The 22,882-nt window shown below is 43.1% G+C and overlaps 2 protein-coding genes and 1 long non-coding RNA gene across 3 annotated transcripts in view; 2 read left to right on the top strand and 1 right to left on the bottom strand.

Moving 5' to 3' along the window:
- Window positions 1–4,159: 4,159 nt before the first annotated feature.
- LOC141980607 (uncharacterized) lies at window positions 4,160–9,980 on the bottom strand. Its single transcript, XR_012637583.1, has 3 exons — window positions 9,464–9,980; window positions 5,630–5,719; window positions 4,160–4,313 (listed from the first exon to the last, which is right to left on the bottom strand). It is a non-coding gene; the product is annotated as an uncharacterized LOC141980607 (long non-coding RNA).
- On the top strand, window positions 9,830–13,777 carry RPS16 (ribosomal protein S16). The gene is made up of 6 exons (XM_074941975.1): window positions 9,830–10,087; window positions 10,186–10,241; window positions 11,192–11,293; window positions 12,515–12,611; window positions 13,402–13,449; window positions 13,581–13,777. Exons 2-6 carry the CDS (start codon window positions 10,194–10,196, stop codon window positions 13,724–13,726), a joined length of 441 nt encoding a protein of 146 aa, XP_074798076.1. The 5' UTR covers window positions 9,830–10,087; window positions 10,186–10,193; the 3' UTR covers window positions 13,727–13,777.
- An 8,179-nt stretch (window positions 13,778–21,956) lies between these two features.
- Window positions 21,957–22,882, top strand: part of OTOGL (otogelin like) — a 129,280-nt gene continuing 128,354 nt past the window's right edge. The window contains exon 1 of the mRNA XM_074956177.1: window positions 21,957–22,035. Within this exon, the coding sequence (XP_074812278.1) occupies window positions 21,957–22,035 (79 nt within the window). The remainder of the gene's footprint in view (window positions 22,036–22,882) is intronic.

Raw genomic sequence — 22,882 nt, 5'->3', positions numbered from 1 at the left:
ATAAGCTTTCGTGAGCTACAGCTCACTTCATCGGATGCATACTGTGGAAAATACAGAAGATGTTCTTATACATACAAACCATGAAAAAATGGGTGTTTACCACTACAAAAGGTTTTCTCTCCCCCCACCCCACTCTCCTACTGGTAATAGCTTATCTAAAGTGATCACTCTCCTTACAATGTGTATGATAATCAAGGTGGGCCATTTCCAGCACAAATCCAGGGTTTAACAAGAACGTCTGAGGAAGGGTGGGGGAGGGGGGGATAGGAAAAAACAAGGGGAAATAGGTTACCTTCTGGGGACACCATCACAGGGCCTAATAACATCAGCCACACTATCAGAGGCTCGTTCACCTGCACATCTACCAATGTGATATATGCCATCATGTGCCAGCAATGCCCCTCTGCCATGTACATTGGTCAAACTGGACAGTCTCTACGTAAAAGAATAAATGGACACAAATCAGATGTCAAGAATTATAACATTCATAAACCAGTCGGCGAACACTTCAATCTCTCTGGTCACGTGATTACAGACATGAAAGTTGCAATATTACAACAGAAAAACTTCAAAACCAGACTTCAGCAAGAGACTGTTGAATTGGAATTCATTTGCAAATTGGATACAATTAACTTAGGCTTGAATAGAGACTGGGAGTGACTAAGTCATTATGCAAGGTAACCTATTTCCCCTTGTTTTTTCCTACCCCCGCCCCCTTCCTCAGACGTTCTTGTTAAACCCTGGATTTGTGCTGGAAATGGCCCACCTTGATTATCATACACATTGTAAGGAGAGTGATCACTTTAGATAAGCTATTACCAACAGGAGAGTGGGTTTGTGGTGGGGGGGGGTGGGAGAAAACCTGGATTTGTGCTGGAAATGGCCCAACTTGATTATCATACACATTGTAAGGAAAGTGACCACTTTAGATAAGCTATTACCAGCAGGAGAGTGGGGTGGGGGGAGAGAAAACCTTCTGTAGTGGTAAACACCCATTTTTTCATGGTTTGTATGTATAAGAACATCTTCTGTATTTTCCACAGTATGCATCCGATGAAGTGAGCTGTAGCTCACGAAAGCTTATGCTCAAATAAATTGGTTAGTCTCTAAGGTGCCACAAGCTATATAACAAATGTCCTATAAAATAACTTTCCCAGTTGGGTCAGGAAAATCCTACCTGTTCCAGGAGTGATATTTCTAGTAAGGACAGATGAACAACACGTAAATCTTCCATTTAGTAGAAATGAGTAGTTTATGTTGTCATTTACACATGTGCAAAGCAGATACTGACTAGGTAGCATTTTCTATGTTATAATGCACAGGTGCAAATGAGTATATAAAGCACAAGGAAGTGGAGAATATGGTACGGTGAGTTCTTCTGGAGATTCTTGTTGTCTTTTCCTTCCTAATATTAGTTTTATTCCTGCTTTAGGGTGTGTAATGTTCTACAGAAGTGGTTTTCTAAGGGTATGTCTACACTACGAAATTAGGTCGAGTTTATAGAAGTCGGTTTTTTAGAAATCGTTTTTATATATTCGAGTGTGTGTGTCCCCACAGAAAATGCTCTAAGTGCATTAAGTGCATTAACTCGGCGGAGTGCTTCCACAGTACCGAGGCTAGAGTCGACTTCCAGAGCGTTGCACTGTGGATAGCTATCCCACAGTTCCCGCAGTCTCCGCTGCCCATTGGAATTCTGGGTTGAGATCCCAATGCCTGATGGGGCTAAAACATTGTCGCGGGTGGTTCTGGGTACATATCGTCAGGCCCCCCTTCCCTCCCTCCCTCCGTGAAAGCAGCAGCAGACAATCATTTCGCGCCTTTTTTCTTGAGTTACCTGTGCAGACGCCATACCACGGCAAGCATGGAGCCCGCTCAGGTAACTGTCACCGTATGTCTCCTGGGTGCTGGCAGACGTGGTACTGCATTGCTACACAGCAGCAGCAACCCCTTGCCTTGTGGCAGCAGATGGTACAATAGGACTGGTAGCCGTCATCGTCATGTCCGAGGTGCTCCTGTCCACGTCGGACAGGAGCACCTGGGCAGACATGGGTGCAGGGACTACATTAGAAGTGACTTGACCAGGTCATTCTCTTTAGTCCTGCAGTCAGTCCTATTGAACCATCTTATGATGAGCAGGCAGGTGATACGGATTGCTAGCAGTCCTATTGTACCATCTTCTGCCGGGCAGGCAAGAGATGAGGATGGCTAGCAGTCCTATTGTACCATCTTCTGCCGAGCAGCCATGAGATGTGGATGGCTTGCAGTCCTTCTGCACTGTCTGGTGCCAGCCAAAGATGTAAAAGATAGATGGAGTGAATCAAAACAAGAAATAGACCAGATTTGTTTTGTACTCATTTGCTCCCCCCGCCCGTCTAGGGGACTCATTCCTCTAGGTCACACTGCAGTCACTCACAGAGAAGGTGCAGCGAGGTAAATCTAGCCATGTATCAATCAGTGGCCAGACCAACCTGCTTCTTCCAATAAGAGCAATAACTTAGGTGCACCATTTCTTATTGGAACCCTCCGTGAAGTCCTGCCTGAATTACTCCTTGATGTAAAGCCACCCCCTTTGTTGATTTTAATTCCCTGTAAGCCAACCCTGTAAGCCATGTCGTCAGTCGCCCCTCCCTCCGTCAGAGCAACGGCAGACAATCGTTCCGCGCCTTTTTTCTGTGCGGACGCCATACCAAGGCAAGCATGGAGGCCGCTCAGCTCACTTTGGCAATTAGGAGCACATTAAACACCACATGCATTATCCAGCAGTATATGCAGCACCAGAACCTGGCAGAACGATACCGGGCGAGGAGGCGACATCAGCGCGGTCACGAGAGCGATCAGGACATGGACACAGATTTCTCTGAAAGCATGGGCCCTGCCAATGTATGCATCATGGTGCTAATGGGGCAAGTTCATGCGGTGGAACGCCGATTCTGGGCTCGGGAAACAAGCACAGACTTGGGACCGCACAGTGTTGCAGGTCTGGGACGATTCCCAGTGGCTGCGAAACTTTCGCATGCGTAAGGGCACTTTCATGGAACTTTGTGACTTGCTTTCCCCTGCCCTGAAGCACAATAATACCAAGATGAGAGCAGCCCTCACAGTTGAGAAGCGAGTGGCAATAGTCCTGTGGAAACTTGCAACGCCAGACAGCTACCAGTCAGTCGGGAATCAATTTGGAGTGGGTAAATCTACTGTGGGGGCTGCTGTGATGCAAGTAGCCCACGCAATCAAAGATCTGCTGATATCAAGGGTAGCGACCCTGGGAAATGTGCAGGTCATAGTGGATGGCTTTGCTGCAATGGGATTCCCTAACTGTGGTGGGGCCATAGACGGAACCCATATCCCTATCTTGACACCGGAGCACCAAGCCGGCGAGTACATAAACCGCAAGGGGTACTTTTCAATAGTGCTGCAAGCTCTGGTGGATCACAAGGGACGTTTCACCAACATCAACATGGGATGGCCGGGAAAGGTACATGACGCTCGCATCTTCAGGAACTCTGGTCTGTTTCAAAAGCTGCGGGAAGGGACTTTATTCCCAGACCAGAAAATAACTGTTGGGGATGTTGAAATGCCTATATGTATCCTTGGGGACCCAGCCTACCCCTTAATGCCATGGCTCATGAAGCCATACACAGGCAGCCTGGACAGTAGTCAGGAGCTGTTCAACTACAGTCTGAGCAAGTGCAGAATGGTGGTAGAATGTGCATTTGGACGTTTAAAGGAGCGCTGGCGCAGTTTACTGACTCGCTTAGACCTCAGCGAAACCAATATTCCCACTGTTATTACTGCTTGCTGTGCGCTCCACAATATCTGTGAGAGTAAGGGGGAGACGTTTATGGCGGGGTGGGAGGTTGAGGCAAATCGCCTGGCTGCTGGTTACGCGCAGCCAGACACCAGGGTGGTTAGAAGAGCACAGGAGGGCGCGGTACGCATCAGAGAAGCTTTGAAAACCAGTTTCATGACTGGACAGGCTACGGTGTGAAAGTTCTATTTGTTTCTCCTTGATGAAACCCCCCGCCCCTTGGTTCACTCTACTTCCCTGTAAGCTAACCACCCTCCCCTCCTCCCTTCGATCACTGCTTGCAGAGGCAATAAAGTCATTGTTGCTTCACATTCATGCATTCTTTATTCATTCATCACACAAATAGGGGGATGACTATCAAGGTAGCCCAGGAGTCGTCTGTGTTCTGTCAGTGTGGGAGGACAGCATGAGCTCAGAGAACATTTCATCACGAGTGCGTTTTTTTTCTTTCTAATCTTCACTAGCCTCTGGGAAGGAGAAGATCCTGTGATCATTGAAACACATGCAGCTGGTGGAGAAAAAAAAAGGGACAGCGGTATTTAAAAAGACATATTTTATAAAACAATGGCTACACTCTTTCAGGGTAAACCTTGCTGTTAACATTACATACATAGCACATGTGCTTTCGTTACAAGGTTGCATTTTGCCTCCCCCCACCGCGTGGCTAACAGCGGGGAGCATTTCTGTTCAGCCACAGGCAAACAGCCCAACAGGAACGGGCACCTCTGAGTGTCCCCTGAAGAAAAGCACCCTATTTCAACCAGGTGACCATGAATGATATCTCACTCTCCTGAGGATAACGCAGAGAGATAAAGAACGGATGTTGTTTGAACGCCAGCAAACATACACTGCAATGCTTTGTTGTACAATGATTCCCGAGTACGTGCTACTGGCCTGGAGTGGTAAAGTGTCCTACCATGGAGGACGCAATAAGGCTGCCCTCCCCAGAAACCTTTTGCAAAGGCTTTTGGAGTACAGCCAGGAGAGCCGCGAATGCCAGGGCAAATTAATCCTTTCACATGCTTGCATGGTCACCTCTGCTGATGAGCTCTGCATGGTCACCTGCAGCTTGCCATGCTGGCCAAACAGGAAATGAGATTCAAAAGTATGCGGTTCTTTTCCTGTCTACCTGGCCAGTGCATCTGAGTTGAGAGTGCTGTCCAGAGCGGTCACAATGGAGCACTCTGGGATAGCTCCCGGAGGCCAATACCATCGAATTGTGTCCACAGTACCCCAAATTCGACCCGGCAAGGCCGATTTAAGCGCTAATCCACTTGTCAGGGGTGGAGTAAGGAAATCGATTTTAAGAGCCCTTTAAGTTGAAAAAAAGGGCTTCATCGTGTGGACGGGTGCAGGTTTACATTGATTTAACGCTGCTAAATTTGACCTAAAGTTCTAGTGTAGACCAGGGCTAAGTGGGTTATCAGAAAAGATTTTGCATGCGTTGATTTCCTGAACTGCAACACCTTCCCTAGTCTGGAACCTTTTCCTCCATCTTGCCATTCATCTGTAATTTCTCCTCTGCTTCTCACTGGGAACGTTTTTTCCCCATGATCTCTGTGAACATGGTTATTTGTGACATAATTTTCTCTCTCATGTTACATACTCTACTCCCTGAAGCATGAGCTTCTAAATTGGAATAGAAGCTAGAAGCTATTTAAGATGTGTATGGGCCAGAAATGGGGGAAAAAAGAAACAAACAAAAGAAAACCCTAAACCCAGTTCTTTCCAGATTCACTATTAAATGTCCAACTGTGTGCTAATTACCACTTTACTTTTCTAACAGAATATGGAAAGGCATATGGTCAACTTTACAAACCGTACCTGTAGCATGAATGTTAACGGCATTTCTAGACTGTTGGCAGAGATTGCAGCAGAAGATGACTATCTGAGTGGGAATGAATGTCACAGGATCTGCAAAAGCAAAATAAAGGTAAGTCTTATGCTAATAATGCACTTGAATGTCTCTATTTAACTGATTATTTAATACTTAAGCCCTGATCTGCACTGAGAATTGCATTGGCGTAGAGAGGAATCCACTCAATACAGGTTGGGAATTTATTTATAAAGATGCTGGGCATCTAAAGGAAATCCTTTTGCAGGTCACATTTAAGGCCCCAATTATGCAAAGACTTAAAAGTGCTTAACTCTATGCACTATGAGTAGCGCCTTTTACTTGAATGGAACTATGTAATGTGCATAAAATTAGGCACATGTGGAAATCCTCAAATGTTTGGGGCCTAAGAGGGATTAGGACTATTCAATTATACTAGTTTAGGACTATTCAATATATTTATTTACAGGCAGAAGGATTGGTTGTTTAATGACAAATTAAATGTATAAATAAAAGTATCAACTATCAACAAAAATCTTTTTCAGAAATATGTATTCATTCAATCTGCATTTTTATACACATGGATTCCATATAACAGAAATGTCTTCATACTCATTATTATTGGCATGAGGGTTTTAGTGAAATATTAGATCTTACATTTCAAAAACACCAAGCTCCACAAAAGACACAATATTCCATATTGTCTGAGATGCTACTATATGTGAAAGATAGAGGCAAAAACCCAGATCCTGCAAAGAGCTCAGTACAGACAGATGGATTCTGTACCTGTGCAGAGTCCACTGTCTTTAATGGGACTTCATGTGGGTACACGGATTTGCACACATGGAGCTTACTGCAGGTTGTACATATCGAAGACACTATTTTGATATTTCTTAGCATATGAAAAATTTAAATGGCAAAAAATACAGCTTTTTCATTCCTATTTATTATCTGTGTTATCAGAGCACCTAGAAGCTCTACTCATGGACCCAAACCCCACCATGCTAGGTTCTTTGGGGCAGGGACCATCTTTTTGTGCAACACTTAGACATGGATCAGGGCCCCATTGTGCTGGGGCTTCTAGGTGATACAATATAAATAATAATTTGGATATCTCAGAACAAACCCAAGGAAGCATTATCACTTCCCAACAACTCCTCAGAACATCACTTTTGAGTTGATACCAAACATAATAAATTCAGACATCTGTGGAGTTTTTCCATGATTTGGTGTGAAGCATTTGAACACAGGTCATAACAGGTTCACTAGTGCAGTGCTCTTTTAATATTCACCATGCCCACCTGAGTAGCATTCCTTTATAATGACAGCTTTCAGAGTAGCAGCTGTGTTAGTCTGTATTCGCAAAAAGAAAAGGAGTACTTGTGGCACCTTAGAGACTAACAAATTTATTTGAGCATAAGCTTTCGTAGAACTACAGCTCACTTCATCGGATGCTTATGCTTAAATAAATTTGTTAGTCTCTAAGGTGCCACAAGTAGTCCTTTTCTTATTCCTTTATAAGACGTTCACTAAATAGCCTCTAGGTGGCACATGGATTCTTTTGTTTGTCAGATGTCTTTTTGTTCCATTTAGCAAAATGAACTCATACAAGGGGAGAGTTTCAAAGTTAGGAGAAAATCTCTCACACTGTGCACAAACTTTAAAGAACTTGGGACTTCCTCTATTTCCAGACGATGCAATGTCTGTCAAGCTTATATTTACGGAAACATTATTTCCTTTGCGGCTAAGGATAAGGCAGGCCTGTTTCAAAGTTAAAGTAGTAAACAAAATAAATTAATAGAAACAATTACAAAACATTATCCTGCAAAATCAGTGGAAAAATGTAAACTTAAAAGAACCATGTGCCACTGCACCAAGAGCCAAGATCAGAAGGAGTGGTTCTAAGTGTCTGGGATGCTTTACAACTCACATTGTCTTAGGTTAAGTATCTCCTGAAATACTTTGGGTTATAGTGCCATTTGTTTTAGATTAAGCATTTAATTCTACTTTGCACCAAGTTTTTGTGTTAATATAGGACACAATCTTGAAAGCTGTTCCATACAGATAGACCTTTTTTACTCAGAGACTGGGCCAGTTTTATATTTTATTCACCACCTTGGTGGTGGTTACTCCTTATATGCTCAGATACTGTGGTATAGATACCTAGAAAACAGCACCTACAAATAGACTGGGGCACATGAAAAAATGTATCCAGATGGGAGAGATTCCACTGATTCCAGTGTAATTCCCTCTCTTTGTAATGTGGAAACCATGCTGGAAACGAAAGACTCCTTCTAACCAACAACTTTAAAAAAAAAAAAAATTTAGAACAGGACCCATTGTGTGAAAGGGCCCAGGCAGAGAAAACCTCAGATGGGTGTGAGGAGCTGCTGTTGCCGTGTAACACTAGTCAGTACTATTTAGTGGATTATTTGGGTTAGTTTAAGGATAATAATGTAGGTGAAAGCCTGTGCTGTTGTACAGGAGCAATTCATAAAGTGTAAAAAAATAAAAGACCACAGAGAACTTAAAAACTGGATGGTAACAGACCACGAATCCCAGTGAAGATTGAACCTGGTGATAAACTCAACAGAAAGAGATCTCAACCATGCTTGTAGTGGTTTCCATCATTTCACAGTGACTCACCAGTCATCCGAGGCTTCAGGATGACATGCAGTGACAATCCTAGAACCTTATTGTATAGTAATACCCAGTTATCATATAGATTTATCTTATAGCCTTTATCTTTATTATGGCGCTGAACATTGGACGACTGGGATTGACTGAGAGACATTTGGTAAGTCAGGGGGCTAGGACTGTGGGACGTGAGAGAGCTGGTGCTGGAGAGAAAGGACCAGGGGCAGCGAGTTATATGTGCCTGTGGTGCTCGTGCTTCAGGAATATTCAGGGCCCAGCTCCACCAATGTTTGTGGCCCATTCTCTCCCGCAGCCCTGCCTGCCGCCCCCGCGCACCTCCCACGGAGCATCTACCGGCCCTGCCTTCCACCCCCGGGTAATTTAAAAGGTCCTGGGGGCCCCCAGCCACCACCGCCGCCACCACCAGCAGCGGAGCAGGGCTAAGGCAGCTTCCTACCCGCCCTTGCTCCATGCCACTCCTGGAAGCGGCCAGCATGTCCCTGCAGCCCCAGGGTGTGTGTGTGTGTCTCTCCGTGCGCTGCCCCGCCCTGAGCGCCGACTCCGCAGCTCCCATTGGCCGGGAACTGTGACCTATGTGAGCTGTGGGGGCGGTGCCTGTGGGCAGCGGCGCACAGAGACTCCCAACCCCCTCGCCTAGGAGCTGCTGCCAGAGTGGTGTGCAGGTTGCTTTTGGGAGCTGCCCGAGGTAAGCGCCGTACACCTCACCCTCTCCCGCACCCCAACACTCCAGCCCAGAGCCCACCCCCGCGCTCCCTCCTGAACCCAAACTCCTTCCTAGAGCCCGCACCCCCTCCTGGACCCCACCCCAGCACCCTCTCCCCCACCCAAACTCCTTCCTAGAGCCACACCCCCTCCTGCACCCCTGCCCCAGCCCAGAGCCTGGCCCTTCACCCCTCCCGCACCCAAACTCCCTCCCAGAGCCATGGGGGGTGTGTGTTGGGGTCGGGGGAGACTTGGACCTGTTCTGGGCACCACCCAAAATTATACAAACCTGCCGCCCCTGGAAAGGACGGGAGCCCTGGGACGGGGGGACGCTGCCAGGCTGATGCTGGGAATGGAAGACACCGGCCCTGGGGAAGATGATGGGATTGAAAGATGCTCAGGGGGCTGGTGATGGGACTGGGGGTAGGGATGTAAAATGTTAACCCGTTAACCATTAGTCTTACCGGTGAACCGCCTTAACCGGTAGCCCTCGGACCGGCCGGCCGCAGCCCCGGCCCCAGCTGTGCTGGCGGGATTGGCCCCAGCTCTTAATCGGTTAACCGTTTAAATGAAATATTTTTAATCGTTTAAACGGTTAACTGTGAAAACGGCGTTTACATCCCGAATTAGGGGACACTGAGAGGAATGCGGGAGGTGGGGGGCGCTGGGCTGGGGGTGCAGCGGGGATTGTGAGACGCCGGGGAGCTGATGTGGTGGCTGGGGGCGGGCAGCCGCTGGGGACCGGTGCTGGGACTGGGGGCGCCGCTGAGGCGCGCGGGGCTGAGTGAGGAGGGACACTGGGGGACGCGGCTGCCGCAGGGTGCCTGTGCGCGTGCGCGGGAGACGGTGGAGGAGGTTCGGGTGAGGGCCGCGCCCGGCGCCGGCCTCTTCTCCGGCAGCTCTCTCAGCCTCGCCCCGCAGGTTCCGAGGCGCCTTCCCCCCCTCCCTTCGGGCAGCCGTAAAGCGCGGCGGGAAGGGGGCCGTGTCACGCGGCCGGAAGTCAGGCTGCGCTTTGCGGCCGGGCTGCCCCTGAGAAGCGGCTCCGGAGGCCCCGCTCTCTCTTTTGCTGCTGCTGTCTCTGGCGGAAGGTGAGTGTTCGGCAGCTCCGCGCTCCCCCCTCTCCCCCGCTCCCTTCCCCACCCCCGCCGGGCCGCGCGCCGCTCAGCGCCGTGTCTGTCTGTTGCAGGAGGAGCCATGCCGGCCAAGGGGCCCCTGCAGAGCGTCCAGGTCTTCGGGCGGAAGGTGAGTGAGCGGGCGGGCGGCAGCGCCCCCGGGACCAGGCCGCGCTCCCCGGCCCGGCAGCTGCGGCCCCCGCCTGGTGATCGTGGCGCTGTTTCCCCGGCCAGGCCGGGGGGGCGCGACGGGCCTGTGCGGCCCGGGAGCCGCAGGGGCCTCCACGTGTCTCGCCCGAGCCCAGCCAGGCGGGGCGGCCGGTAGCCCCAGCCTAGGGCTCCCGCATCCCGCCGCCGAGCTGCCCGGGATGGAGCCGTAGGGGCCCGGCGCCACCAGCCGGGCCCGTCATCGCGATCGGAGCCAGGCCGCTGCGATAGGAGTGAGCAGCTGCACCCCGTGGCGTGCGCCGGCACGTGCGTGTTCGTCCACACTTGCACAACAGCCTCTCCCTGCCCCCACACACGCTCTCTGACACCCACCCACCCACAGCGCCCCCATAGGTGTTGGAAGTGGGGGTGTGGGAGCACCCCCCGATTTGAAGTGGTTTCCATCACGTACAGGGCTTACCGTGTGGGTCAATGGCTCTCAGCGTCCCCACTGTGCAAATTGTTCCCGCACCCCTGCTCTCCCCGCCCCCTATCACGCAGGGGTATCACTGTAAAAAGCCGCCTCCACAGAGGAGATGGCAGAAGGTGAAGGTAAGGGCTCTGCTTCTGGGCCTCTCGAACTCCCCCATGATCTAGGAGGCCTGGCTGGTGCTAGTAAATTATGTCATCACACTTCCCACATGAAGATCAAATTTTATGTTTTCAGCAAGGCTGACTTGCCTATATTAAGTCCCCATCTGGCCTAGTACATTTCAGTGGTTTGCAGTAGTGGCTTTGCTTTAAATGAAAAATAGTGTTTGAAATTTTGAGTGTCATAATCTAGACTGAAAGCACTGTATACTAGTCTCTAAAGCAGTGGGTGCACAGTTGGTACTGTAGGAATGCTATACTCACATATGCTTGCTCTTTTAGAAAACAGCAACTGCTGTTGCTCACTGTAAAAGAGGAAATGGTCTCATTAAAGTGAATGGAAGACCCCTGGAAATGATTGAGCCTAGAACCCTTCAGTACAAAGTAAGTACTTTATTGGTTTTCTTTAGACATTAGTACATTTTTATGTCTACACTTTCCACAGTACGCATCCGATGAAGTGAGCTGTAGCTCACGAAAGCTTATGCTCAAATAAATTGGTTAGTCTCTAAGGTGCCACAAGTACTCCTTTTCTTTTTATGTGTTTGTGTTCGTTCTCTCTCTCTAAATAAATAAATCTGGAAGAGCAGAAGAGTTTCTTGTCATAAAGACATACACTAGATGATCCATCTCATTTTTAGTGGTCATGTAGGCTGTTAGCTGTAGCTTGGCTGTTTGTAAGTTTGTGTACAATTTTGGAGTTGAGTACTCAGGTTAAATAATAAAAGCATAGAAGTGTATCCTCACTCAAGTCACTTTGCAAAATGGGACTTAAGCTTCTGTATCAGTTAGGTGCTTGTCTCAATTTTACTCTGATGTACTCCTTTTCTTTTTGTGAATTGAGAAAATACTTGTGGCACCGTAGAGACTAACCAGTTGTTCTCATTAGTGTTGATGGGAGCAAAGCATATATATTGATAGGAGTTAATCTTCCTTAGATCTAACTTCATAAAGTTTAGTATTATCTAGTTTGACTCCTCAGTTAACGTCAAAGCACTTTACAAAGTATCATTACTCCCATTTACAAATGGGGAAACTGAGGCACAGGAAGGCGAAATGACTTGCCTAAGGTCACCCAGTTGGCCAGCAGCAGAGTTGTAACAAGAATCCAGGTCTCCTGGGCAGTGCTCTTCTCTTATCCACTAGTGACTAGGCCACATTACCTCAGTGGTTTTTATTTAATTACCTTAGTGTGTGCACTGTAAATGCAAGGCTCATAGCACCAAACATTTTATAAATCCGTACTTAGAAACCTTGCTCAAAACACTGATTGCTTCCTCTTGATCATAAATATGTTCTCATAATATGTGTAATACCCATCCTTGTACTTATTCACTACACCAGTACTGACTTGGACTCTAAATACATTCTGTGGGTGGTGTACCTGAGATCACTTATCCACTGACATTTTAAAAGCTCCCGTACCCCAGTCTGGGTCTATGCTGGTTATGTACTGTGTATATATCTTATGAACCTTGTAACCGACACTTGTAATCCCTCATAATCCAAGCCTGATCCCAGATGTACAGTACCTTCCTTCTTAACTTGTTTAAATTTGATTTTAAAAATTAACTTTAATAAAATTTTTATATCTGTATTTCTTAGCTGCTTGAACCTGTTCTCCTCCTGGGCAAGGAACGCTTTGCTGGTGTTGACATCAGAGTCCGTGTCAAGGGTGGCGGCCATGTAGCGCAAATCTACGGTACGACTCCTGTACAAGGCCCTTAGTGTGGGCTGGAAGAGATTAAACTACTTTATTAATCCACTTTGAACTACTTATAAAATATTTATAATTTATTAATATCTTGGGGAATAAACACCATCTACAGTTTAAAGCTTTGGCTATTACAAATGCCAGTTTAATGGGTGTATCTTGAACTATATCTGCGTCACCTGCTCTCATTTACACACATGAATGATCCGTATGAAACTGGCATTAGCATTTCCCTCTTCCAGTGCTATATAAGTGATTATATGTGATTAACCTCATCCCAAAATCTAATTTATGGCCAAACAGCATTTTCTAACCACACTGCAAAGTCGAGCAGTTATTTGTCTCAGAGAAAATTGCTCAAATAAAAATCCTAGAATCAGAACTTAACTTGTAACTTATTCACATTGGGCAAAATAGAACATAAATTGCTTTTCAGAATTGTTAACGTTGCGCGGCTGCTAGTTAAGGCCTGTTTTCGTTAAAATGATCTAGCTCAGAAGGTGCACAGGAAGCAAGTAGACGCATTAACCCAAATCTTCGTCTGTTTTAGTTAACCATCCTGACATTATTTTAAAGTCAATCTTTGATTAAAGGGGTTAGCTTGAGGTGGAAGGTGTATGACACAAAATGGTTTGATGTGGTTTTATCATTACATTTATAACTATTTTTCATTTGTCAAATTCATTTCTGCCAACCCCTCCCCAAACCCTTTGCAATGTTTTCTATGTAAACCTGAATTTACTGGATATTATTGTTAACTTGTCTCTTTCCTCAACAGCAATTCGTCAATCTATTTCCAAAGCATTGGTGGCTTATTATCAGAAGTGTAAGTTGACTGTTTTGATTTTGTTTTGCTAGCCTTTTTGAAGTGTTTAGCTTCAGACATTAAGTGCTATACGTAGAACAGTAATAGATGGAAGTTATAGAATGTTAGTCACAAATATGATCTTTTTTTAGATGTTGATGAAGCTTCCAAGAAGGAAATCAAGGACATCTTAATCCAGTATGATAGGACCTTACTGGTTGCAGATCCTCGTCGCTGCGAGTCCAAGAAGTTTGGTGGACCTGGTGCCCGTGCACGCTACCAGAAGTCTTACCGTTAAAATTGTTCATCCTTGTATCTTGCAATAAATATGAGGAAAAGTTAATAAATATTTCAAGTTTCTAAATCTAGTATTTGTTTATATTGGATAACTGTTTTTTTCAGGGTTGGGAGCTGGCCTAAAAAATCCCCAACAGGTTAAGTGCTGGTGTCTAGGAATAAAGAGAAGCACTTTGTTGCTGTCAGATACTCATTTTTTTCTTTGTTTCAAACAATAAAGTCTCCATCCTGTGCTCCATGCATCCTTGACAAACCACTAACAGTAGCAGTAGAGCTCTACAATTGTTAACCCAGGGAAATTAAAAGATCTTCTCTCAACCCTCCCCGAAACCCTGACCAAATGCTACAAAGCTGTATTAGTGCTGTTTTGGAGCAAGAGGAGTATGTTTCCTTCTCTGTTGAAAAATCTACTGTGTATGCATGTTTAAGTGCAGTAGCAAACTTCATAAAATAACCTTTGCTATGTGAATTTTTACATTTGTATTCAAGACTAGAAAACTGATTTTTTTCCCCAAAAATCATGAAAGCTTTCATATGTTCATCATTCAAGCTAATAAATTCTTAAATATAATTACTTACAATGCTTCAGAAATATTGAACATTGAAAGGGTTGCACACTGCTCTGAAAATGAGAGAAAGTATCATTTCTTACTCTGAGATGCTTTGATACTAATTTGGGCACATGTAATGCACCCTGTAACAGTTCAGACACACAGGGGTGCAGGTAAGAATGATAAATGGATATGTGATTTACAAAAAACCCGTGTTATCAGTTTGAAGGACAGACATGTTTGCCTCCCCAATTTACACATGGGGAGTAATTTTGTGGGTACTCAGAGGTCTTCCAGGGGGTACATCAACTCATCTAGATATTTGCCTAGTTTTACCACGGGCAACATAAAAAGCCCTAGCGAAGTCAGTACAAACTAAAATTTCATAAAATGATTTGTTGATACTGCTCTGTATACTATACCCTGAAATGTAAGTACAATATTTATATTCCAATTAATTTATTTTATAATTACATGGTGGACATGAGAAAGCAATTTTTCAGTAATAGCATGCTGTGATACTTGTATTTCTGTCTGATTTTGTAAGCATGTAGCTTTAAGTGAGGTGAAACTTGGGGTTATGCAAGACCAATCAGACTCTTGAAAGGGGCACAGTAGTCTGGAAAGTTTGAGAGCCACTGTGGAGGTGTGGTGGAGGTTTGTGCAGTGCATGAGAGGAGGAAATAGTGGAGATGCTAGTAAGAAGTTGCATCTATTTAAGGTTTTTGTGGATACAGACTAACATGGCTACCCCCTGATACTTGACTTCTATTTAAGTAGGTATTGAGAGGAAAAAGATAAAGAGGGTAAGTGGATGATGAGAGGAAGCCTTATATGAAAATGAACTAGCTGCTCCCAGCAAAAGGTTGGAGAGCTGGGACATCAGTCACAAGTGACCAGCAAAAAATCATTCAAATTTGACAAACAGGTGGTTAAATACTGAGTAGAGGCCTGACGCATGGAAGCAGCTCTGGATCATGATGAGAATAACTATTTTGTATCCCATTGTATACTCAGCAGGAAACCATTTTGGACAGGAATGGAAAAGACGATAGGCTGACCAATAGAGAGTCTAGATTCTTGACCATATCACAAGATACTATTTTCTCTCCTTTCCCCATTAGACAACAGTGGTACTTTGGGGGCTCTTTTGAGGGGTATCTTCCAAAATCTTTGTACTGTAGCCTGCGTGATTTTTTTTTTTTTAAAACATTGGACTTTTGCCCCTTCTTGTATTGAAGAGCGCTTGCAGGGTTTTTTTTAAACCTTAAAAATATCTGCAGTCTGGTCTTCCTTACTGCTGCTGAAAGAGCTTGTGGATGTCTGAGAATGAGCTAAAATACTTTAGGGGAAGGGAGTGAAATTGTTAATTTAAAAAAAAACAGGAGTATACAGATTAACACAGCTGCTACTCTGAAACCATTGTTAAGATTTCCTTTTTCATAAACTTAGTCATTAATATTAAATAGTATTAGCATAAATTGAACAAAACTTCTGAACAGGATTGATAAGTCCCAGTCTCACTTGCTTAGCTTTCAGTCTCTGTTGATAACATGACTAATTTTTCAGTCACATTTGTGTGTTCCAGAGTGGATAACACCTGAATTTCAAATTAAATGCAATTGAAAAATCAAACTCTTATTCTTTCCTCATCAGAAAGAAAGGAAGAGGAATGCAGGAAAGCAACAAGCCCATTTTTGTTTCCTTTTTGCAGATCTACTGTGAGCCACTTGCAACTTGTTTGCTAGACTTTTTTTGTTTTTGTCCTGTTTTGTCCATGCAGTAAATGAAGAATGTGCCTAATTTCACTTTAGAAGTTTTATTCTGATTTATTATTGTTCTGACTGATCTCTTGTGGGATGTTCTCTGGCTTCTCTTTCCTCTGTCTCCTTTGACCTGCAAAACTTCTCATCACCCCATCTAGGGATGCAGTATTGGCTGGTTAGAACACTGGAGCTCATCCAGGTTTCTTCTTGTGATGAGGCTGTTGATGAATGATGAGCTATTCTAGCTCCTGGGCCATAAAAACTCTGCCTCCTCCTTTCTAGGCCTGACTTTTTTTTTTTTTTTTTTTTTTGAAGGCAGAGATGGGGAATGAAACTTGGATATATTATATGGTAGTGCAGAGCATACTGTGTCCATGACGTTTCTTCAAACCGAGAAGTCCTTAACCCTAATCAAAATGTTTTCTAAAATGGATTTTGATCTCATGAAAATATCCTGTTGGTCTCTGCAATGATGTCACATCAAACTATTTGATTTTGTTAATAAGATGTAAAATGTAAATGCTACTTGATGTGTACTGGGAGCTGCTAGATGGCAGTTTTATTTTCTGAAATACTACAAGTAAATTGGTGTGAGCTAATTGCATGAGAGCATGGTGGAAATAGGATGTAGTAGTGAGAACTGTTTTCCTATTTACTCTCTCCTGCCACTTACCTTCACTAGGGGAGTGAGTGGTGAAAAGGATTCTTCTACCATCAATAGTGGAGGTAGAACTGGCATAGGAGCAGCTTTACCAACTCAGCTCTGGCATTAGCCTGCCCCTCCTCAACTAGCCCTTATCAGCTGATAAGGTGTGTAAGACCAGAAAGGGGTCCCCCAGCAGCAGTGAGGCTGAACTGGGAATTGGAGATGGGCTGGTTCCAGCTTGTCCTAAACCCCATCCCAGGGCTCATTAGCTGCAGGAGCATTAAGCTTAGGAGGCAGAGTAGGGACTGGAAGCTGCTGTGAAAATGTGGATCCTGCCTAGTCTGTCCACCTGACACTGGGACTTACCAACCGTGGGTGTGGTGCAAGCTTTGAAAAGTTCCATGTGCCACTGGCATCAACAATGTAGGGAGAGCCAAAATTGGGAGTAGCTGTACCAGTGTGGCTCTGGCCTGGTGTATCCTCACTGACCAGATTGCCCTCATATGCTGCATGGCCCTTATAGAAGCTGAAGATGCTCCTTGCTGCTATGGTTTTGCAGTTACTGAGATAAATTATGCTTGACTGTGATACCCACATAGATTGTAAGTGGTTATTGAAAAGTTTATTATTACATGAGGCTGTTAATTTTGTATATTTGAAGTCAGCCAACAAACTTTTAAATACAGAATTTATATCTTAAATTAACTTTGTCATTTCTAATTGTAGAAAGTCTAGATAGAGAACACCTATAAATTCTTTCAGTTTGTCTCCCTGCCAATGCAGGATGGTTACCTAAAGTGTTCTCGTGGGCTCTTTTTTTCTTTTCCTGCTTGGTTTTTCAAAGGTCCCAAGTTGTGGGGCGTCTACTTATTCCCTTATGCAGGCAAATGCATTTCATTCCTCCTATTCAACTTAATTTCTCTCTTTTCCCCCACACTTTCCCATTTCTTAATTTTAACCCCATGACTCTTCTACCACAGTGTACCTCGCTGAATAATTCCTTTCCCTCCTCGGATACTTGTTGGACTATTACGACCTCGCCTTATCTGTCATTCCCCTGTTTCCCTGGTGACTTTTGTTGCTCTTTTTGCTCAAATTTCTCTGACTTTCTGGTAATATAGTCGCCAGATGTGAATGCAGTTTTACAGATGCAGTTGTATTAGAATTGTAGAGAGGAGGATTATTGCTTTGCTGCTATATGCCTTGTGTCTGTGTTTTTGAAGGCCTAGACTTCATTGCAAATTAATGTCTAACATGTTTTCCAGTATGATCTCCTATGTCTCTTTTTAGCATTATTGCTTTCCAGGTTTCTCAGTCCGAATAAATGTGTGTTCTGGAATATTTCTCTCACTTTGCATTATTTCAAGATTAATCTAATTTTGTTGTGTTCTTCCTGTATTTCTAATATTTCTAAGTTCTTTTATGGTATTCGCCTGTCTTCACTGCTTTTGCAAAGACAAAGAAATAATACAAAGGAAACTAGATACACTATACTGTAAAGTATGGTATTAACATGTCTTTTTTCAACACTAAATGTCAGACACATTAAAGAGCGTCTAAACAACAGTAAGAATAACTTCATACATTGGTTATCAATCAGTTATTGGTTACCCGGTGGATGTTCCATGAGACTTTCAGGTCAGAGTCACTGGTGTGTACACAGCACAAAAGGAAGTTATGTCTAGGCCCTCTTCTTTTCCAAATGAGTGTTAGAACTCAGTAAGTGAAAGCTTCAAATTAGAGAAGTCTCCTCATGTTTTCAGGGTTGTGGTGGGAAAAATAATCCTTGGGTAAGAGTGTACAGAATTAAAAGAATGCGAGAGCAAGGCTATGGTGGGGACAAGGGATGGTGAAAGAGAATCAATACCAAAAACGCCTAGCTCTCAAGTCATGGCAAAAAGGAATTGCCAGCATAGGAACAGTGATGTGAGAAGAGGCGAATAGATATAAAAGTGGAGAGAGGCAGAGGAGTGAAAGACTGATACTGTACGTGATCCCCTCCCCCCACTTTCAACCTGAAAGTAGGTATATTTTAGAATATACAGTGGTATGTTTCATTACAGAGACCTTATATTCATAAGAATTGGCCCATCTTTCAGCAAATACTTTTCTGAAGATACTGTGAAATTACCAAATCATGAAGGTATTGATATGCACCAAATACTCCGGTCATCTCACACATAGCGTAATTGTCAAGTAGCTGATTAAATTGTGTCTGTTTAGGATTGAACCTACTGTGATACTTTATATTTAAATAAAGTAATAGAAATATTTCTCTGTCTGTGGAGCTGTGCAAGTATGATGCATTTATATATAATTTAAAGTAGGGGCTTGGGAATGGCAGAATCTGTCCTCAGATTATCTTTACATCTCTGCTTTTGTAAGAGATGAAGAAAGGAAAGATGAATATATTTACAAGACCAAAATAATGGATGGAGAGAACTAGATGGCTCAGGTATTGGTAATAGAACTTGAAGCCTGTCATCTCTGCATTGTTGGCTTGGGTCCATCTCAGGCTGGTAATGATCAAAGGTCATTGCCAACTATTAACTCCTTTTGGTGATCTGTGAAATTAATGGGAGGTCTTAGTCCACCTCTTAAGAGACAGGAGTCCATTCCTCATTCACACTAAATGGCTCCCTGGCAGTGAGCAGAGGTGCAAAGGCATGGATGATTCTTCCAGGTCAATGGTGGGAGCTTATGTTACTCAAAAATTATCCCTTTGATCAATCGTAACATACCACTGCTGTGCCCTAGAAAACATAATGTGAAGTTCTTGCCTGCAAAGTCAGAAATACCAAGGCAAGGTCTTCATTTGGCAGGGGGATGAGGTGGGGGAAAGGTTTCACACTGGGGAAATATCTTCATTGATTCCTCTAGAAGATGAGAAGTAAATGGGATAAATGAGACAAAACTGACAGATAAGCAGAATGCTTAAAATGACTTTTTACTATACATTTTATAAAATACTAAAATGTGGGTGAATACGGCAAGGCGTTTTGTTTTTCAAAAGTTATGTTCATTGCTAAGAGTCATCTATAGAGTTTAGATTACTGCAATGCACTCTATATGGGGCTACAGCTTAAATCAACCTGGAAAGAGAAGCAGGTGTAGAATGTGGCAGCACATTTAGTAAGTGATACATCTTGCCAGCCATACATAACACCAGTGCTCCAGCTCCTGCACTGGCTTCCTGTTTGTTTCTGTGTGGAGTTTAAGGTACTGAATTTGAACTATAAAGCTTTAAGCAGCTTGAGGCCTGACTTTTTGAAATACTGCCTCTCTCTCAGTCAGTAAAGGCACTCAAGCTGGAGGGATAAAAGAAAGGGAACTGCTGGTAGGACAACTTCCATTCAAGGCCCTTACCTTCTGAAGTCACTTAGGTCTAAAATAGCCTTCCAGTATGAGATTAGAGACATGCTGCATGTTACTTTTGGGGAGGGGACATGCGATGGGGGCTGCGTTGGTGGGCTCAGTACAGCACTGGTTGGGGTGGAAATCTGATTGGTTATTCTCCTATCTGTTTGTTTTGAGGAAGCTGTTGGCTTTATCTTTTAAACATGTCAAAGGCACAAAGAGACCACCCTATTTTGTGCGTAAACAATGAGTTAAAGGTAGTTTCGAGTAGTACACCTGCCCCGGGGACCCTGTGCCAATTCTTATGGTTTTACTATAACTTTTTCTTTTTCTTTTTCTTTTTAAATCTGTCCCCTGTGTGAAAGAGCCACAAGAGGAAACGGGCTAATCATGGTATTGTCAAAAGCACAACGTAATTTTTTTGAAGGAAAATATGTTTCTCTAATCTCTGTCTATTGGTGTACTTAAATGCACTATTACTGTACAATATATACCATTCAGTTACAACAATCTTTTGTGTGTTGCTTGTAATCAATAAAAAACAAAACTCCAAACAGCGAATTGTTTTTTTAGGTCCCTATAAGTATACTTTTTAAACAATTTCTCAGTAAATACCTTATTTTCTTGATGTATATGAACAGAAATCATCAGTATTCTTTATTATTATGTACACACCATAAACATAGATGATGCTTTACATAAAAATAAAAGGTAATTGGTGAAATCCTGTCCCCACTGAAGTCAATGGCAAAACTCCTATTGATTTCATTGGGACAAGATTTCACCCCTTGTCTTTTACACTGAGGAATTTTCAATCAGTAAGAATGGTATGCCAGTAAATACTACACACAGTAGCGTGTGTTTGCACGGTTTGACCCTGGGTTAAATTAAGACATAATGACAAACACTAAATGGGCCATGGAAAGGCTAGGAGGAAGGGAAGGTACAGTACTATGATCAAGTGGTTGCTTGGATTAGTAATGTACATGTTTTGATATACAGATTTATTTATTTTTTAAATCTGCAGTTCATTTGAAGGGAAGGTTAGGTAGTTCCAGGGCTAGGCTAGATGAGGTAGTGTCTTTCCTTTGTTTACATTAGATTTTGATGAAGAATATAGTTTTCCCTTTCAGTTATCTATGAGATTTTAAAACACATTTTATTTAAAAAAACAAAACAAAAACAAATTACCAACTGCTGTGCAGTTTTCTTTTGTGACACTATCAGAATGTTACAAGGAAAAAACTTAATTGCTTCCATTAGGTAGTTAAAATCCAGGTAATTTCTTTAATGGAAATTAATTTCTCATTTAAAATGTATGTTGAATTCTTTAATATATTTGTCAAACTACTTAGTGGTACGTTTTACACGAACATTATTGTAAGTTTGAACTTAAAAGTTTTTTTTTCATTTTAATAAATAGAAGGTAGAAAGGGAAGCAATCTTAATTAGCACAAGTTTCAAAACACACAAACTTGAAATGACAACTGTTTGAAAAATCTTTCAAAGCATCATGACATGGCAAAATTTCTTTCCATGTCACTATCCATGAATGTTATAAAGGGTTGATTCAGTCCAAAAGTGGAATAAGCCTTGCAGGTCTAGTGTAAGTGTAACTAATACAGGCTCTGGTAAGGAGTTACCATGCATTACTAATGAGAGAAGCACAGCCAAAAAGTTGTATGCAACATTTCCAGAGCTCCAGAAGCTGGATGTGGTAGGAAGCTTGATATTTCTTTTTTTCTTCTGTCCCCTATTTTTTATTCCCCCCCCCCGCCCCGCCTTATTTAAATTTCTCTGCTATCTACATTTATAAAAGATTTAAACACCCCAGAGACACATACTTCTAAGATGCCATAATAGTCCAGGCCACCAATTTGGATACATTTCATACTGAGAAGCTACACTGAAATGAATATTGTGGGAAAACTCAACTTAATGATACCTTGGAGTGTATTCTTGGTTCATTCTCTGCTGTTCTCTTTGCAAGGTAAGAACTTTTATGCTCAATTTTTACACTAAAAACCTTTAGAAAGAATTTTCTTAATTTAGTAATACGGTTACTTATTTTTCTTTCACTGTAAAGCAAATAGTTCTTATCCCATGGCCTAATTAAACAAACAAACAAACCAGTAATACAGACTTAATATCTCTACATCACACACTTTTACTGCTTTTGAAACTAAAAATGACTTTTTTTTTTTTATAAATTCAGACTTTAATGCTTGAATTTTATACAGCATGATTAGTAAAGAACAGAATTATTTTTCCTGGCTTTCTTGCTTCTCATTATTGTCAAATGCGTTATCAGATTGATGTAGGCTTAATTGTTATGAACAGGAAATGGGTTTGCTCAAGATTTGGACTGCACCTGCAGTGTGTCTGAACATTTTTTATAATTCTAGAGTAAATATTTGGCAAACTGATTATAGAAACTCCCAGCTGCTGTCATCACACATGCTAATAATAGATACCATAGACAGCTTAGAAAAATGATTCCTGAGGATAACAGAAGTTTTTCAAGCATTGTGACTTTCACATAGCTTGAAAGTAAAAATATTCTTAAAATGAAAGTAAATCTGCATGAAATCTAGAGAGATTTAAACATATTGGACTAAAGTTTTATAATTATTATGTTCAGAAAAGCATTACAGGGAGCTGCATTGAATCCTGATCCTGAGAGGTTCTTAGCACCCTGAGCTTTAGTCTGATAAGCATTAGTCTGATACTGCAAGGTGCTGAGCATTCACCACTTCCACTGTCGATGATGGGAGTCAAGGGTGCTTAGCACTTTGCAGGATCAGGCCCATTGGGAATTGCGGGTTCTCAGCACTTCT

Source organism: Natator depressus, chromosome 1 (genome assembly GCF_965152275.1).
Source record: "Natator depressus isolate rNatDep1 chromosome 1, rNatDep2.hap1, whole genome shotgun sequence".
NCBI classification, from domain to species: Eukaryota; Metazoa; Chordata; order Testudines; family Cheloniidae; genus Natator; species Natator depressus.
The sequence above is the reverse complement of the archived record's forward strand: the minus strand, read 5'-3'. Positions and strand labels throughout refer to the sequence as shown.

Excerpts from the sequence above, each read along its gene's own strand:
- RPS16 (XM_074941975.1), top strand. The coding sequence starts at position 10,194 with ATGCCGGCCAAGGGGCCCCTGCAGAGCGTCCAGGTCTTCGGGCGGAAG. Across the intron at positions 12,612-13,401 it reads CCATGTAGCGCAAATCTACG|CAATTCGTCAATCTATTTCC; the intron begins GTACGACTCCTG and ends TTTCCTCAACAG. Across the intron at positions 13,450-13,580 it reads GGTGGCTTATTATCAGAAGT|ATGTTGATGAAGCTTCCAAG; the intron begins GTAAGTTGACTG and ends ATCTTTTTTTAG.